This window comes from Podarcis vaucheri (assembly GCF_965113315.1).
Source record: "Podarcis vaucheri genome assembly, chromosome: 9".
Classification (NCBI taxonomy): Eukaryota; Metazoa; Chordata; class Lepidosauria; order Squamata; family Lacertidae; genus Podarcis; species Podarcis vaucheri.
The window spans coordinates 19,316,840-19,332,974 of record NC_138767.1 but is presented as its reverse complement, the minus strand read 5'-3'; the positions used below and the strand labels follow the sequence as shown (position 1 = coordinate 19,332,974).

Here is a 16,135-nt window from a genome sequence, read left to right as displayed (position 1 = left end):
TGGGTGAGGAACCTCAGGCCTGGGGGCCAAAGGCAGCCCCCTGCAAGCCTTCCTAACTGCCCTTCACAACTCTGCCCCAACCTCACCCCCACACCCCTGACTATTCCTGCTTCACACCTTCCTTCAAGTGTTTGTGTGGTTGGAAATGTCCTTCAAATCTGATAATGCCTTTTATTTGCCTGGGTAGAGACTAGAGAAGAGTGTGTGAGTGTTTGTAGGACACTGCCTACTGTACAAATGTTAAAAATTTACACTTGTTGCACTGCTCACTTTTCCTCAATTACCAGAATGTGGCCCCTGGCAGGCTGCCCATAAAGTAACATGGTCCTCAGACTAAAAAAAGGTTCCTTATCCCTGGTGTAGCAGATACAGCTAAACCTCCAGATTAATCAGCTGCACTTATTGTAGCCAGATATGGATTAATGTCTTCACCAAGATTTTTTTTAGCACACTTAAGGTTTGAAAACTTCATCTGTGTATTTAGAAAGAAAGCAGTCAAAGGCCACACAAAATGGCGTAGAGGAGTTGGAGCTGACCAAACATTTGTGATTTCCCCCCTGTGAACTAACTCGGACATGTGGTTACCAAGTCATTCATTAAATACAGAAAATTCAGTGTATGAAAGAGATATGATTAGGAGAGCATTTAATTTCCAATGCTCTAGCACTCATCTCATAAATAATTAGCTCAGGAACTGAGCACACATGGAAAATCTTGACAAGGTGTTTACTCAATGAGTGCTAATTTGGGGTTCTGTATGTAAAGGAAGTTACAACCAGCTACTTACAGGATCAAGCCTTTTCTTTTTCGTATTTTGGTCATCCTCATCTTCAGTACCATCGTTGGCACTTTCCTCAAGTTTCCTTTTGCGAGAGCTGCCTTTTGAAATTAAAAAGAGGATTTTTTAAAAATTGGCAACTTCTTGCAGTCCAGTATCAAAGCACTTTGTGGCTTAGCAATTAATCTAAATGCCCTTTAATCAAAACCAAAACCTGATTTTTACTTCAAATTAACCAAACAGTAAAAAATGTAGAAATTTTATTGTATACTAACATTTTTGTTATGAGTTGGCAGTTCATAAGAAATAAAATAAATAAAATTTTGCCAGTTTTTTCTCTCCCACCCATCCACCAAATGCACACACACACAAACAATCCCACTGAGACAAAAAAGAAAAAAAAGAAAAAGCAGATGTTCAGAAATTCCTCCTTCTTTTAAAACTTGCTCAGAATCAAAGGAACCATGCCCTTATGTTCAGGCATGTTTCTTCATGTCTATTATTTTATACACAGGACGACCAGCCGAAATGTTTTTCACAAAAGTTTGCTGTTAAAAAAGATATACATTTGAGAGGCTATAAAAAGATGTAAAATTTCAGTTTTTAAAAAAATGAAAATTGGATGGAAGGGGAAGCCAATGGGCAAAAACAAACAAGGAAAGAAATGCCATTTTTAGACATGCAAGAGATGTACAGTTGAAATAACTTGTAGCCAAAATCCAAGACCATACTATGTAGTTAATTCTTACTTCTGAGTTAATATGTGCAAGAGTGTGTTGCAAGTCCCCTTAACTTTAGTAGAACTGACTTCCACAGATGATACCAACTTATCTGTATGCTGCCACAAGTGAGATCACCACTGCATTTGCCAATACCTAGCCTTCAAACTGATCCAGATGATTTGAAGCAAATGGAGTACACAAAATGGAACTTAACCAATATTCATGTGAACATATGCAAAATTAGGCATAGAAATGCTTTGTAGATGGAATTATATCTGAATTTAGGAATCAGCAATGAAGGGCCTTAGACAGTTAGGTCCCCAAAGATGGGTATGGGCAAAGATGGTATGGGCACCAGTGCTTTGCAACTTGATCATAAATAATCTAGGGTTAAGGGTAACTAGTTGGGCGTCCATATTGGTGGTTAAAACAGTGGTTAAAACAGAAAGGAATTGCACAGCATTTTATGTGCTAGCCAATGCTAAAGTGCTAGGTAAAAAACTGCTTGGAAACTATTAATAGAAAGTACCGTATTTTTCGCTCTATAGGACGCAGTTTTCCCCCTCCAAAAATTAAGGGGAAATGTGTGTGCATCCTATGGAGCGAATGTAGGCTCCTTGGCTTCAATGATAGCAACGTGAAGCCTCCGAAGCACAGAGGAAGAGCTCCCCCCGCACTCTGGAGGCTTCGCATTGCTTTCGCTGAAGCTGCCTGAAGCCCACGGAGTGCAGCGGGAACTCCTGCTGCGCTCTGGGGGCTTCGGGCAGCTACCCGCAAGTCTTCAGAGCGCAGCAGGAGTTCCCGCTGCACTCCGAAGGCTTGCGGATAGCCGTCTGAAGCCTGGAGAGTGAGAGGGGTCGGTGCACACCAATCCCTCTTGCTCTCCAGGCTTCACTTCACTGGAGAGGCGCTGCACAGTTTTCCCTCTCTGCGCAGTGCCCCTTCAGTGAAGCGGGAGGAGAAATGGAAGGGGTTCCATTTCTCCTGCCACTTCGCTGAAGGGGCGCTGAGCAGAGAGGGGGAGAATTCCCCTCCCCCGTTCTCCCCCTCCTATGGTCCGGTGTGTCCTATGGTTCGGGGCGTCCTATAGAGCGAAAAATACGGTGCTTCTTACCTTCCTCATTCAACTTCAAGCCTTCAGCTATAGCTTCATCCATTGTAGCAGTTGATGATATCAGCTAGAGAGAGAGAAAGGACAAAAAAGTCAACAAACATTTGTTTATTAAAATTAGAGGAATTTCAATTATATTCTGAAGAATTTACAGTGAAATCCTATGCATGGTTTTTGAAAGTTCTTCTGTATTCAAATTGTCCACCCCAAAAAATATGAATTCTGCAATCTATACAATTTATGCAAATTGGGAAAACTTGCTACTGATAAAGGGAGAGGAGTTATGCAATACACTGTAGTCCACTGGAAATCTTAATTCATCTGCCTTCTGAGCTGTTAGGAGACATTGCCCACATTATTTCAACTGTATCATCACAGTCACAATGGCTCAAAAACTTGTTTAAGAGGGAAAGCAGAGATTCTCAGAAAGCTGCTACATTCTGCATGCCCACTCTACAATTCTTTCACTGGCACTATTTAATGATTATATGCTGCTATGAGTTTCAAAGAGCTTTCCATGGACCACCTCAGCAAGCCTTTAAGCTTCTACTTAAATAACATTTACTTAAGCTATTCTTTTATGGATTGCATTTCTAATCATTTTTACGTGCCATGGGGGGATCACACTTTATAGGATAAAATGGCAAGAGCATACATACTAAAACGAATGAACTCATGAAAGGTAGATAGTATAAGAGAATAAGTTCTCAGGCTACTATATATAGAAGAGTTGCCTATCCAAGATCACCTACTCTGTTCACAGCAAATGCAAGATTTGAAAACAGAACTCCCTGAGTCACAGTGTGTGAGAGAATGGGTGAGAAGGTGAGAGTAAGTAGCTCACTTCCAAGTGTACACTAACACTGCTTTAAGACTAAATATTGTAATTCATTCTTCACAATATTTTATGACTGGTGCTCCTTTCAAATTAGCTAACAATTCAAAAGTATATTACTGTACTTGTAATAACTCTTCGTCACTTTTTTGTGGAAAGAGTTCCTTTAGTGTTTGGAGTTTGCAATAGTTCAGATCCTCCTCCTCTTCCTCGTCTTCTTCATTTTCCTTAACAGATTTTGATGGCTTGCCTTCATCCTCTTCACTATCTGAAGGCTCTGAGCTGTCGTGTATGGTAAAAATATTTACACCATTTTAGTCAAGCACCGTAGTATTGCATTTTCTATAAATATATAAACACAGTAGCACTGGTAGGAATAACAGCAAATTTATTACGTCATAGGATTTCATGGACACATCTGATTAAGTGAACTGTAATCTCTGAATGGTTATACCATCTTAAAACTGGTCTTTAAGGTGCACAACACTCTTCCATTGTTTTTTACTGCAAAAAGACTGATAGGGCTACTCCTTTGGAATATACCGTATTTTTTGCTCTATAAGACTCACTTTTTCCCTCCTAAAAAATAAAGGGAAATGTGTGTGTGTCTTATGGAGCGAATGCAGGCTGCGCAGCTATCAGAGAAGCCAGAACAGCAAGAGGTATTGCTGCTTTCACTGCGCAGCGATCCCTCTTGCTGTTCTGGCTTCTGAGATTCAGAATTATTTTTTTCTTGTTTTCCTCCTTCAAAAACTAGGTGCGTCTTGTTGTCTGGTGCGTCTTATAGAGCGAAAAATACGGTAACTTTTAAAACCAGCTGCCCTGTCAAGAGCTCTAGCCTTATCATAAAAACTTACCCAACACAGGAGCTGTTTATAGGCTACGTTTCTGTCTAGGGAATTTATCTGCATTCCTCTGTGGAGTATTCTGCTGCAGCAGATGCAACATTTTCTCTGTAAGAAGGTGAAACCTAATTTTCTAAGATTATGCCTTTCTGATGTCAAAGTAGCTTTCAAAAAAATTGCCAGTTACCCCTTGCAACATTACCCATCCCTGAACATTCTGAGTTGCATCTAAGAAATCTCAAAAATATTGTCAAAACTAATTTACCTATATTCTACATTGTTCTGTGCCAATGTTTCTGTATTCCAACCCTACTGGCTTTTAAGGTTACATCTATTCAAGAGAGTGTGTGGATAGCTTATAAGATTTCATAGGTACACAGCAAAGCTCTTAAATATCACATAAGTTGTACAGCACAGTTGATACAAGAATTCCTAGACAATATGTATATGCATCTGTCACACACACAAAAGTGGTTGTACAGGAATATCCAATGTGGTATTGACCAGATGTTGTTACAGACTATAATTCCCATCATCCCTGACCAAGTTTGGCCAGGGCTAATGGAAACTGGGAGATCAACAGCATCACACTGGCTACCCTGCATAGACTGAACAGACTCTGATTAACAAAAGAGATGCTTCTGTGGGCTGACAATAATTCTGTGGGCTGGAAGCACCTAAGGATTCCGTAAGTGGCTCCACTTAATGGCCATAAGTGACTGGCTATTTACAAAGATTAGGTTAGTTCCTTTGTTCAACAAAAAAAGGTTCTGAACATGCTAGGAAGGCCTAGGTATTGACTGAGAAGTTCATTTTCTCTATCTCATGAGCACAGCAAATACTTTACAGGAGTCACTCAAGTACACTTGAGCAATAACAGAATTATTAACACAGAGAAATAAGGCCTTATCGAATACCATCTAGTTTACACACTCAGCTAGGAAGTTGATTCTGAACCGCAACACCTGACCACAGTGAAATGAAGAAGCCCTTTTCAAGAGGTGTTAAACACTTCTTAATTTGCCTTAGAGTTGCCTTGGGGAAACGAATTAAATGCATTAATTACAAGAGATAAAAAGTAGTTTCAAAACTCCATTCATTTATTTGAAAACTTAACTCATAATACATTATCTTCCAAATCTTTTTATAAAACCGAATGCCTGAGGGCATGTTAAAATGCTCATCTAATTATCACGTTGTTGTCATTTATAATATCTTTTTCGTGAAGATGTTGTGTAATTAAAGATCATAAAAAATAAGTACATAATTAAACAAAGCTCTGTGGAAACAATAAAAAATGCTACATGTATCATATAAAAAGTATTTTTTGATAATTTATTTAATGATACTAAGAATTATTTTTCATAGTTAAAAACAACGAATGCATTTAAAATTCAGACTGAAGGAGGCATGCATCTATAATCAGGAGAGTTTTTAAAATGAACAATGCTTGTTTTAATAACTGAGATTCACTTCTTTTTAACTCTATGGACTTTACTGAATATATGTTAAATAGTAATGTTGCAGTACTTAAGATCATTATATTACAATCCAACCAACCCTTTTGAGTGGGCAGTCTGTCATTATGCTGGTGTGCGAGGGGGTGATTGTTTTATTTATGTTTTTATTATGTGTTTTGTTTTCTTGTATTTTTATGCTGTGAACTGCCCTGAGATCAATGCTGGCATACCAATTTAATAAGTAAATAATATATGTTCTTGGGCCTACAGTCTTTGGCTAACGAAATGGTAAACTTGGTGAAAATGGAATGAATTTTGGACTTACTATGAACATTCATTTTCTTCAGTGGATAGTTCTAACCTAGGAGTGAGTTACAGGGCAAAAACCTTGATGGATTGATTGATTTACTTATCAATCCATCCTGCCCCTACTGCCTTCCCTCAGGCCTTCAGTTCCAAGGCACCAGAATTCTCAATGTCATAGTAACCTGCAAGGCCAGCTTATACGTGGTTGCTCCCAAGAGAGGCATGGAGATGTGAGTAGTCATAACACCTGCTACTCCATCTCGTTTAAACAGCTACCTCAGTGCCCTGCCAGCTCCTTTGGCTAGAAGTGTGAAGAAGGGCAAAAGACCCTCCCCTCCTCCATCCTCAATCAAGTTCAGCTGTCCAACAGCTTCCCTGCCCCCAGGTCATGGCTTGAAGATCAGCAAAGCAATTAGAAAGAGAGGAGCTGGTGGGGTGGGGAGGGATTAAGCATTTTACAAGTTATGTAACCTTGTTACTTAATTCTTTTAAACTGTATTATGGTATTTTTAAGTATTGTAATTTTTATTGATCATAATTTAGTAAGGATTTATTGTTCTTGTTGAGAGTGAATTTCTGTTTAATTATTTGCGGGTATTTTGAGAGTCAATTTTATTGTGCACTATTAGATTCTAATGGATTACTGAATATTGCTTTATTATAGAATAGAATGGAATCACAGAGTCAGAAGGGACCACAAAAAGAAGAGGAGCTTGGATTTGATATCTCACTTTATCACTACCCTAAGGAGTCTCAAAGCAGCTAACAATCTCCTCTTTCCCTTCCTCCCCCACAATTAACACTCTGTGAGGTGAGTGGGGCTGAGAGACTTCAGAGAAGTGTGGCTAGCCCAAGGTCACCCAGCAGCTGCATGTGGAGGAGCGGAGACGCGAACCCGGTTCCCCAGATTACGAGTCTACCGCTCTTAACCACTACACCACACTGGGTCTCCAGTGTCATCTGGCTCTCAACGGTCATCTAGTCCAACCCTGTGCGACACAGGACTCTCTGGCCCAATGTGGGGCTCAAACCCATGACCATGGGATTAACAGTTTCATGCTGTTTGATAAAGCTGTTTATTTTAAGCCATATTTCTTATTATGACATATGTGTTGGATCAGACAGTCGTAAGATAGATTTTGTATATTTTGTTGCTTCTTTGGCTTGTAAACTGCCTTGTGTATAGCAATATAGAAAGGCAGTATACAAATTAAACATGCAATGAAATGAAACCTATTCAGGAGCTCTCATGGAGTTAATGATAACAAGCTTTATTGTTTTTTGTACCAACCCCCCCCACCCCAATATTTACTTATAAGAAAGTAGTAATCAGAAATATGGACTTAATATCAATTTATGAGTATCAATAAGGGAATTTATATGTATAAACAGGCATTACTAAGACTTACATAATAATCACATCCTTCCTGGGAGCAGCAAATTGCCTTATACGGGAGTATTTTGGTGCCACTTCTTCTTCTTCACTTTCTGATGACAATTCAATAACATCTTTCTGACACTTAAAAAAAGATGATTGTGTTGTCCTTTTTGCTTCAGGGGTTTCTGGAACACTGGAATCATCTGTGAAAGCATTTTAAGGGATAAAAAGACACTTGTTACAGAAAAACAAGAGTACAAGTCTTACTATGACTGAGGAATCATCAGAAGTGGTCATGTTGATTACACCAAATTAATTAGAAATGTGCTTTGGGGGCACGTTTAGTCTAAGAATTATGTAACTTAAGGTAATGAGTTTTTAAATTACTCTACTGCCTTGAAAACGTGTGTGTTAAAGGTGGTATAGTTGGGTGGTTAACTGAAGATCTGTTTCAAGTTGTGGCATCCTTAAAACTCAGCTTACTTTCTAACATGTCTCCAAACTTAATGGCTGCTGAGAAAAGTGTGAACACACATGGGCTAAAATCACAGCCTTATGTAGGCTCAGAACTACAATGTGGCCTGCGCAGGTCTTCTGGCATCAAATGGGAAGAAGGGGCTTCTGTGTTCTGCTATGCTCTTGCTTGAAACAGCTAACAGCCCTAAAAGCAGGTAGGGGCAAAAGTGAAAAGATTATGGTTCCATCCATGGCTCCCTTTCAGGGCTAAAGCATTCTGACCCTGGAGGCATGAAGGCAAAATGAGAAAGACAGTAGCACACACAGGAGAAGAGCAGCTGCAAAATGAGATTGCTGCCTGACAGAAGTTTACTGGAAATAAATTTTAAATAATCTGAAAGTGCTTGAGAGGCGTTTGATGGAAACTTCAATAAATCTTGAGCTTTTATAACCCCGAGCAAGTGATTGACACTGGAAATGTAAACTTTGAAACTGGGTGCTGTGGCATGCCCCCCACCACCGTAGTAAAACTGTACTGCCATATGGTAACAGGATCTTAGAACTAGATATATTTATTGGAGTAGGGGGATGACCCCCCCAAAAAAAAATTATCAAGAAATAACTTGCAACTTAGCAGTAGATTTTGAATTAGAAAAATGCAGCTCACACATCTGCTCTGTTTAAAAGTAAAACCAGGATACCACAGGAATCAGACGACACCATCATATGCTCCCCCCACACCAATATTTAATGTTTCATATGACCATCACCAAGCCTAGTTAGAGACATATTAAACTCACCAGGGTCAAGCAACAGTCACGATATTGTACTGATTCAGGATAGAGAATAGGGAATAGAGCTGCACTAGACAGCACAAGGGGTGAAGCAAACATTCTTGTAGCTTGCTCTTAATTCCAAAGCCATAGCTATTTTTGCATGTCCATATATTGTTATTTAGGGACACGGGTGGTGCTGTGGGTTAAACCACAGAGCCTAGGACTTGCCGATCCCCGTTCGAATCCCCGTGACGGGGTGAGCTCCTGTTGCTCGGTCCCTGCTCCTGCCAACCTAGCAGTTTGAAAGCACATCAAAGTGAAAGTAGATAAATAGGTACTGCTCTGGCGGGAAGGTAAACGACATTTCTCTGTGCTGCTCTGGTGCACCAGAAGCGGCTTAGTCATGCTGGCCACATGACCCAGAAGCTGTACGCCGGCTCCCTTGGCCAATAAAGCGAGATGAGCGCCGCAACCCCAGAGTCGGTCACAACTGGACCTAATGGTCAGGGGTCGCTTTACCTTTATATTGTTATTTGCTTCATCTTTCTACAGTACAGAGACAAACTTTCCATTGCTCTTATCACCACAGCACAAACTGACATTCTGATTTCTACTTATATAATAATGATGATGATGATGATGATGATTTATACCCCGCCCATCTGGCTGGGCTTCCCCAGCCACTCTGGGTGGCTTCCAAAAGATACATCAAACATTAAAAGCTTCCCGAAACAGGGCTGCCTCCAGATGTCTTCTAAAAGCCTGGTAGTAGTTGTTCTCTTTGACATCTGGTAGGAGGGTGTTCCACAGGGAAGGCGCCACTACCGAGAAGGCCCTCTGCCTGGTTCCCTGTAACTTGGCTTCTCGCAGTGAGGGAAGCGCCAGAAGGCCCTCAGTGCTGGACCTCAGTGTCCGGGTAAAATGATGGGGGTGGAGACGCTCCTTCAGATATACTGGACCGAGGCCGTTTAGGGCTTTAAAGGTCAGCACCAACACTTTGAATTGTGCTCGGAAACGTACTGGCAGCCAATGTAGGTCTTTCAAGACCGGTGTTATGTGGTCTCTGCGGCCGCTCCCAGTCACCAGTCTAGCTGCCGCGTTCTGGATTAGTTGTAGTTTCTGGGTCACCTTCAAAGGTAGCCCCACGTAGAGCACATTGCAATAATCCAAGCGGAAGATAACCAGAGCATGCACCACTCTGGCGAGGCAGTCCGCAAGCAGATAGGGTCTCAGCCTACGTACCAGATGGAGCTGGTAAACAGCTGCCCTGGACACAGATTTGACCTGTGCCTCCATGGACAGCTGTGAGTCCAAAATGACTCCCAGGCTGCGCACCTGGTCCTTCAGGGGCACAGTTACTCCATTCAGGACCAGGGAATCCTCCACACCTGCCCGCCTCCTGTCCCCCAAAAACAGTACTTCTGTCTTGTCAGGATTCAACCTCAATCTGTTAGCCGCCATCCAACCTCCAACCGCCTCCAGGCACTCACACAGGACCTTCACTGCCTTCACTGGTTCTGATTTGAAAGAGAGATAGAGCTGGGTATCATCCGCATACTGATGAACACCCAGCCCAAATCCCCTGATGATCTCTCCCAGTGGCTTCATGTAGATGTTGAAAAGCATGGGGGAGAGGACAGAACCCTGAGGCACCCCACAAGTGAGAGCGCAGGGGTCTGAACACTCATCCCCCCCCACCACTTTCTGAACACGGCCCAGGAGGAAGGAGCGGAACCACTGTATAACAGTACCCCCAGCCCCTCAAGACGGTCCAGAAGGATGTTATGGTCAATGGTATCAAACGCCACTGAGAGATCCAGCAGAACTAGGAAACAGCTCTCACCTTTGTCCCTAGCCCGCTGGAGATCATCAACCAGTACTTAGCTTGTTTGCTTTAAATTCAGGGATATTATGGCACTTAGACTATAAATGAAATGCCATGGAAGTATTGGTCCATCTAGCCTAAAATAATTGGTTGAGAGTATGGCGTACTCTGTCTGGCAGCAGCTTTCCAAGGACTGAGACAGAAGTATTTCCAGCCCCAAGACCTGCAATCTGAGGTGAAGATGTGACAACTGGAGCTCAAGACCTTCTACATTCAGAAGAGTTTGCTTTATCACTGAGCTATACTGCTGTATCACTGAGATACAGTCCACAGACTAAATTTAGTGTGAACATTCCAAATTAAGCTGCCCTATTAGATACAGTCAATGATCATTTCGCACTGAGGTTCCATTTCCAGCCCCCACGTTTGTCCGCTGAGCACGCATAAGAACGCCCTGCCCCCTTATGCCACGGCACATCCTTTTAGCGATGTGTTTAGTGACATTTTTGGGTCACTTCCAGGTTCGGTTGCATTTTATTCAGACACGCGTGAATCGGTCGTTACCTGTGCTGTCCATAACAAATTATTTTTAAGAAGTGGGATATGAATGTGTGAATAAAAATTAAAATCTTCAAGTTAGTTTAAGTTTTTTGCTTTTTTCCTGAAGTTAGCACCTATAATTTCCTGGTTCAAACAAAACCAATAAATTATACTTAGTTACAAGATTCCACATTTCATTAATGAATGCCATGAGAGAAGGGGATGTGTTCATGGGCAAAATGCTTGTTGGCTATTAAGCAGAGACAGAATCACCCACACAAAGTCACTGGAAAGCTTTGGTTTGTCAGTGCATAATGTGTGTCATAGCTCTCAGAGGCATCTGAAGCCTTATTACTACAACAGCTCATTCCAAGGAATAAGATGGATGATACCTCACTAACAAATGAGGAGCAGACACAGTTGTTTCCACTGAACAAAAAAAAAAAACCACCCTGACTCAGCATAAGCAATGAAATGTATATGACTATACAATTATTACCTATGGACACTTGAAATAATTCCCATAACAAACTCATTCTACATTTGGTGGGGAAATGTTCCCACTCATCCATAATAATCATTTTATTTCTTTATAAATAAAGCACCCCCTCCCCAAAAGAGTTTACAATCTAGATTTTTGCAATTTTTTGGGGGGGGGAAGGGAGAGAGATAATAGCTAAGGGTTACAAGGGATAGATGTGGTGAACTAATTTGGTTAATAAAACCATTTACTATATTGCTCCTCATTGGCTTTTATTCTCTCCCCCCATTGTATTTGTTGCTCCCCTCGTATTTTTTACTGTATATTAGCAGACCAGTTTCTGCTAAGAGAGATTAGGCACTGGGCCACACCATCCCTATTTGTGCAGTTTCTATGGAGACAGATTTAAATCCATTTCTAAGTTTCCTTTTTCAAAAAGATCTACTGCATTAAAAAAGCACCTTAAGTGCATACTTTACCTATAAACGTGAAAATTGTCTGTTATATGCAACAGCTTATTATCCCAAGTTAATATTAACCTCTAGCTAAAGTTTTCTCTCATATTTTGGGGTGGGGTAGAAAAGCTTTTCATCTTGATTAGATTTCTTTCCTTAGCACAGGACTAAGCAAGTATCTATACAACCATACATTGCTCTTAATGTGGTACCCTCTGCTCAGGGAGTGGGAGATGGGAGAGACGACATTATCACTGACCAATAAAAATGGCTTTCAAAAGCTATTGTACAGTAGTAATAGCAACAGTGAATGTTTATGTTCACATGTAGAAAATATCAAAGGACTGTCTGCTTTGTTTTCCTACCAAAACAACTTCAATGGATCAGGATGTTGGCAAAGCAGTTTGAATGTTAAGTTATGAGGGTCAAGCCCTATGGGATTTTCTTGCAAGTTCTTAATTAACCCAGATTTCCTAAATGCTTTTGAGAACATGATATTTGATACCAGAGAAATTGAATGTCTAGTCAACCACAGGAATACTCTGCACATAACCAGAGGAATTCAAAGAATGCTCTAGAAATTAGAGCTGTAAAAGATATAACAAGATACAGCCGCCACATTGCTATCAAAACTTCATTCAGCTGTATGAGTGAAGATCAAACACTAAGCTATCAGCACGAGTACTGTAGACTAAATCAAAGCTGGTTGTATATAGACTTTCCCTTCATTTATAAATCACATATATGAGAACTCACCAGTTTTCTCAGACACATCAGATGCTGGGGTGGCTGGTTTACTAATCTGATCAGGAACATTGTCATTTTCTTCACCAACAGATGCAGCACCATCTTTTGAAGGAGGAGAACATGTGGTGTCCTTATCTACTGCATCCAAAGAAGTAGAAGAAGCCTCCTCCTGATCTGCAGAAAGGCCAGGGGAAGGGGCACTCTCTTCCTCCACACATGACTTCCTTTCAAAGCGAAAGCGGTCCAGGTTAAGCAGACTCATGACTGGCCTTCCACTTCTGTCACAGATTATGGAGTTCAATTTAAAATCCCTCGGGCTTACGATAGCACCATATAAATCAAGAGTAGCTAGAGATATAAAAACAAAACAAAACCCAGAGGGTGAGGTGGGAGATACATGATAGAGCAAGAAAATACAATGGAAGATCCTTATTTGTAGGCATTCATTCATTCAATAAATTTCTATACTGCCTTGGGTCATGAATAACCTCAGGGTAGTTTACACCTATAAAACTTAAGATTTATTGAAACTATAAAACACACAGTAAAAAGTTAGGCCATGTACAAAAGAGGAGAAAGCAGTCTCCAATTATAAATGGGCAACATTGATTAACTACTCCCAAATGCCTTAGTGAACAAATCTATCTCCAACTATTGCCAATGTAGACATCAACCACATTTCTGACCAGGGGGAGTTCCATAAGCAGAATGCCAGCACAGAAAAGGAACAACCACAGTTACCTCTACTCCCCCTCTCAATTAAAGATCAAAGAAAGATTGAGCATAAAAGAAAATGGGAGGGAGATCTAGCTGAAACTGAGGGGAAAGGGATTTTGGCAGACAGGCACTCTGTCCAAAAGGTTTCCCATTGTCGATATAGATGTTAACAAGCATGAGGACAAGATGGAACCTTACAATACACCATGGTGCAGGTGCCAGGTAGTCAGGCAGTAGTCACCCAATGTCACTTTCTAGAAACAGTCCTGCAGGTAGGTGGGGAACCACAATAACACCATACCTCTAAGTTCCAACTCACAGAGCCACACCAGGAGGATACCAGTCAATGATACTGAAAGCTGTCAAGAACTAAAGAAGAATCAGCAAGTACACACTCCTCCTGGCTGTGTCATTGATCTGGCGTATAAGACAGCTTTTTTAACCCGGAAGAGGTTAAAAAGTCAGGGGTTGTCTTATACGCCGGGTACTACCTCCGAGGCAGCAGTGGGCGCCGGGCGGCTTCCTCCTGCCGCGGAGACCGCCGCCTGCTTGCTGCTTCGGAGGCTGCCGAAGCTGCCAACGACGCAGCAGCGGGCGGCAGGCTCTGCACCGGGTGGCTTACTCTCGCCCAGCGTATAAGACTGGGCTTATAAGACGTCTTATAGGGCCAGTCGCCTAATACGCCAGAATCTACGGTAATACTAGAACTGAAACCAGATTCAAATGGGTTCAGGTGATCAGGATACTCCAAGCACGCCTGAAGAGCCACCAGTGATCTACAGCACTTTCATTTTGCAGCAGCGATCTCATTTTGGGGTGGGCAGGGGAAGCAAGGCAAAGTGCACTTGGAATTGGAAGGCAACAGCCAGGGATTTTACTTTGGAGTTGGGCAGGGAGGCATTTCTTCTCCCACGCCCTCAGTACCTGCAGTTTTAACCTTGAATCTCAGTTGCATACATGGCCACAAGACTTCTCAAATTGCTCACAGACAATTCCTGGTCACAAAACAGAACTGGTACATGGCTAATTTTGAACACTATCTCCAGTACCTTGCCTATGATCTCTCATGCACCTTGGTGGATTTCTCACACACCTTCAGAAGGGAAGATTTAACATCTTCTTTTTTTAAAAAAAATAATATTTATTACTTTTCCAACAATTTAAACACAACAAAAAGAAGAAAAAAGACAATACAATACAACACAAAGACACTACATAACACTAACACATTAAACTAACAAAACAAAACAAAAACCATTTAAAACACATCAAACAATTTCAATATCTTATCTTTCATTCACTTATTTCAACGACCTCCTCACACCTCCCTTTATGTATTCCACTTCTTTCAATTGTTTCAGCAATTCCTTTCCATCTTCCTCTGTTTTCTATCCTATAATTATCTTAACACATTCTAACCTTATTGTTTCCTTTAATACTCTATTAATCTATTTATACTTAGTTCCTTATAACATTTCTACTAAAGCCATATAACTTCATTCCAACATTTTTCTAACATTCATTAATTTTACAATATTTCTGTAAATAGCCTTTAAACTTTTTCCAATCTTCTTCCACCGACTCTTCTCCCTGGTCTCGGATTCTGCCGGTCATTTCCGCCAGTTCCATATAGTCCATCAACTTCATCTGCCATTCTTCCCGGGTGGGTAAATCTTGTGTCTTCCAATACTTCGCAATAAGTATTCTTGCTGCTGTTGTTGCATACATAAAAAAAGTTCTATCCTTCTTTGGCACCATTTGGCCGACCATGCCCAGGAGAAAGGCCTCTGGTTTCTTCAGGAAGGTATATTTGAATACCTTTTTCATTTCGTTATAAATCATCTCCCAGAATGTCTTAATCCTTGGGCATGTCCACCAAAGGTGAAAGAATGTACCTTCAGTCTCATTACATTTCCAACATTTATTGTCGGGCAAATGGTAAATTTTTTCAAGCTTCACTGGTGTCATGTACCACCTATAAATCGTTTTCATTAATTTTTTTTTTAGGACATTACACGCCGTGAATTTCATACCTGTGGTCCATAACTGTTCCCAGTCAGCCATCATTATGTTATGTCCAACATCTTGTGCCCATTTAATCATAGCTGATTTCACCATTTCGTCCTGAGTGTTCCATTTCAACAGCAAGTTATACATTCTTGACAAATTCTTGATTTTTGGGTCTAACAATTCTGTTTCCAATTTTGATTTTTCCACCTGGAAACCAACTTTTTTGTCTAAATTGTATGCCTCCATTATTTGGTAATAATGGAGCCAATCTCACACTTTGTTTTTCAATTTTTCAAAGCTCTGCAATTTTATTCTGTCTCCATCTTGTTCCAGAATTTCCCAATATTTTGGCCATTTGGCCTCCATATTGAGTTTTTTCTGTGTCTTCACTTCCATTGGTGACAACCATCTTGGGGTTTTCTTTTCTAACAAATCCTTATATCTTATCCAAACATTAAACAATGCTTTTCTAACAATATGATTTTTAAACGCTTTATGTGCTTTTACCTTATCGTACCACAAATATGCATGCCAACCAAATGCATTGTTGAAACCTTCTAAATTCAACACGTCAGTGTTTTCAAGAAGCAGCCATTCTCTCAGCCAGCAAAAAGCAGCTGATTCATAATAAAGTTTCAGGTCTGGCAGGGCAAATCCACCTCTTTCTTTAGCATCAGTTAATATCTTAAATTT

At 40.8% G+C, this 16,135-nt stretch overlaps 1 protein-coding gene across 1 annotated transcript in view; it reads right to left on the bottom strand.

Moving 5' to 3' along the window:
- Window positions 1-16,135, bottom strand: part of SMARCAD1 (SNF2 related chromatin remodeling ATPase with DExD box 1) — a 47,127-nt gene that overhangs the window by 24,737 nt on the left and 6,255 nt on the right. Inside the window, exons 2-6 of the mRNA XM_082236353.1 lie at window positions 12,725-13,063; window positions 7,467-7,638; window positions 3,572-3,728; window positions 2,615-2,678; window positions 788-879 (exon numbers count right to left, since the gene is read on the bottom strand). Of these exons, the coding sequence (XP_082092479.1) occupies window positions 788-879; window positions 2,615-2,678; window positions 3,572-3,728; window positions 7,467-7,638; window positions 12,725-12,977 (738 nt within the window). The 5' untranslated portion in view covers window positions 12,978-13,063. The remainder of the gene's footprint in view (window positions 1-787; window positions 880-2,614; window positions 2,679-3,571; window positions 3,729-7,466; window positions 7,639-12,724; window positions 13,064-16,135) is intronic.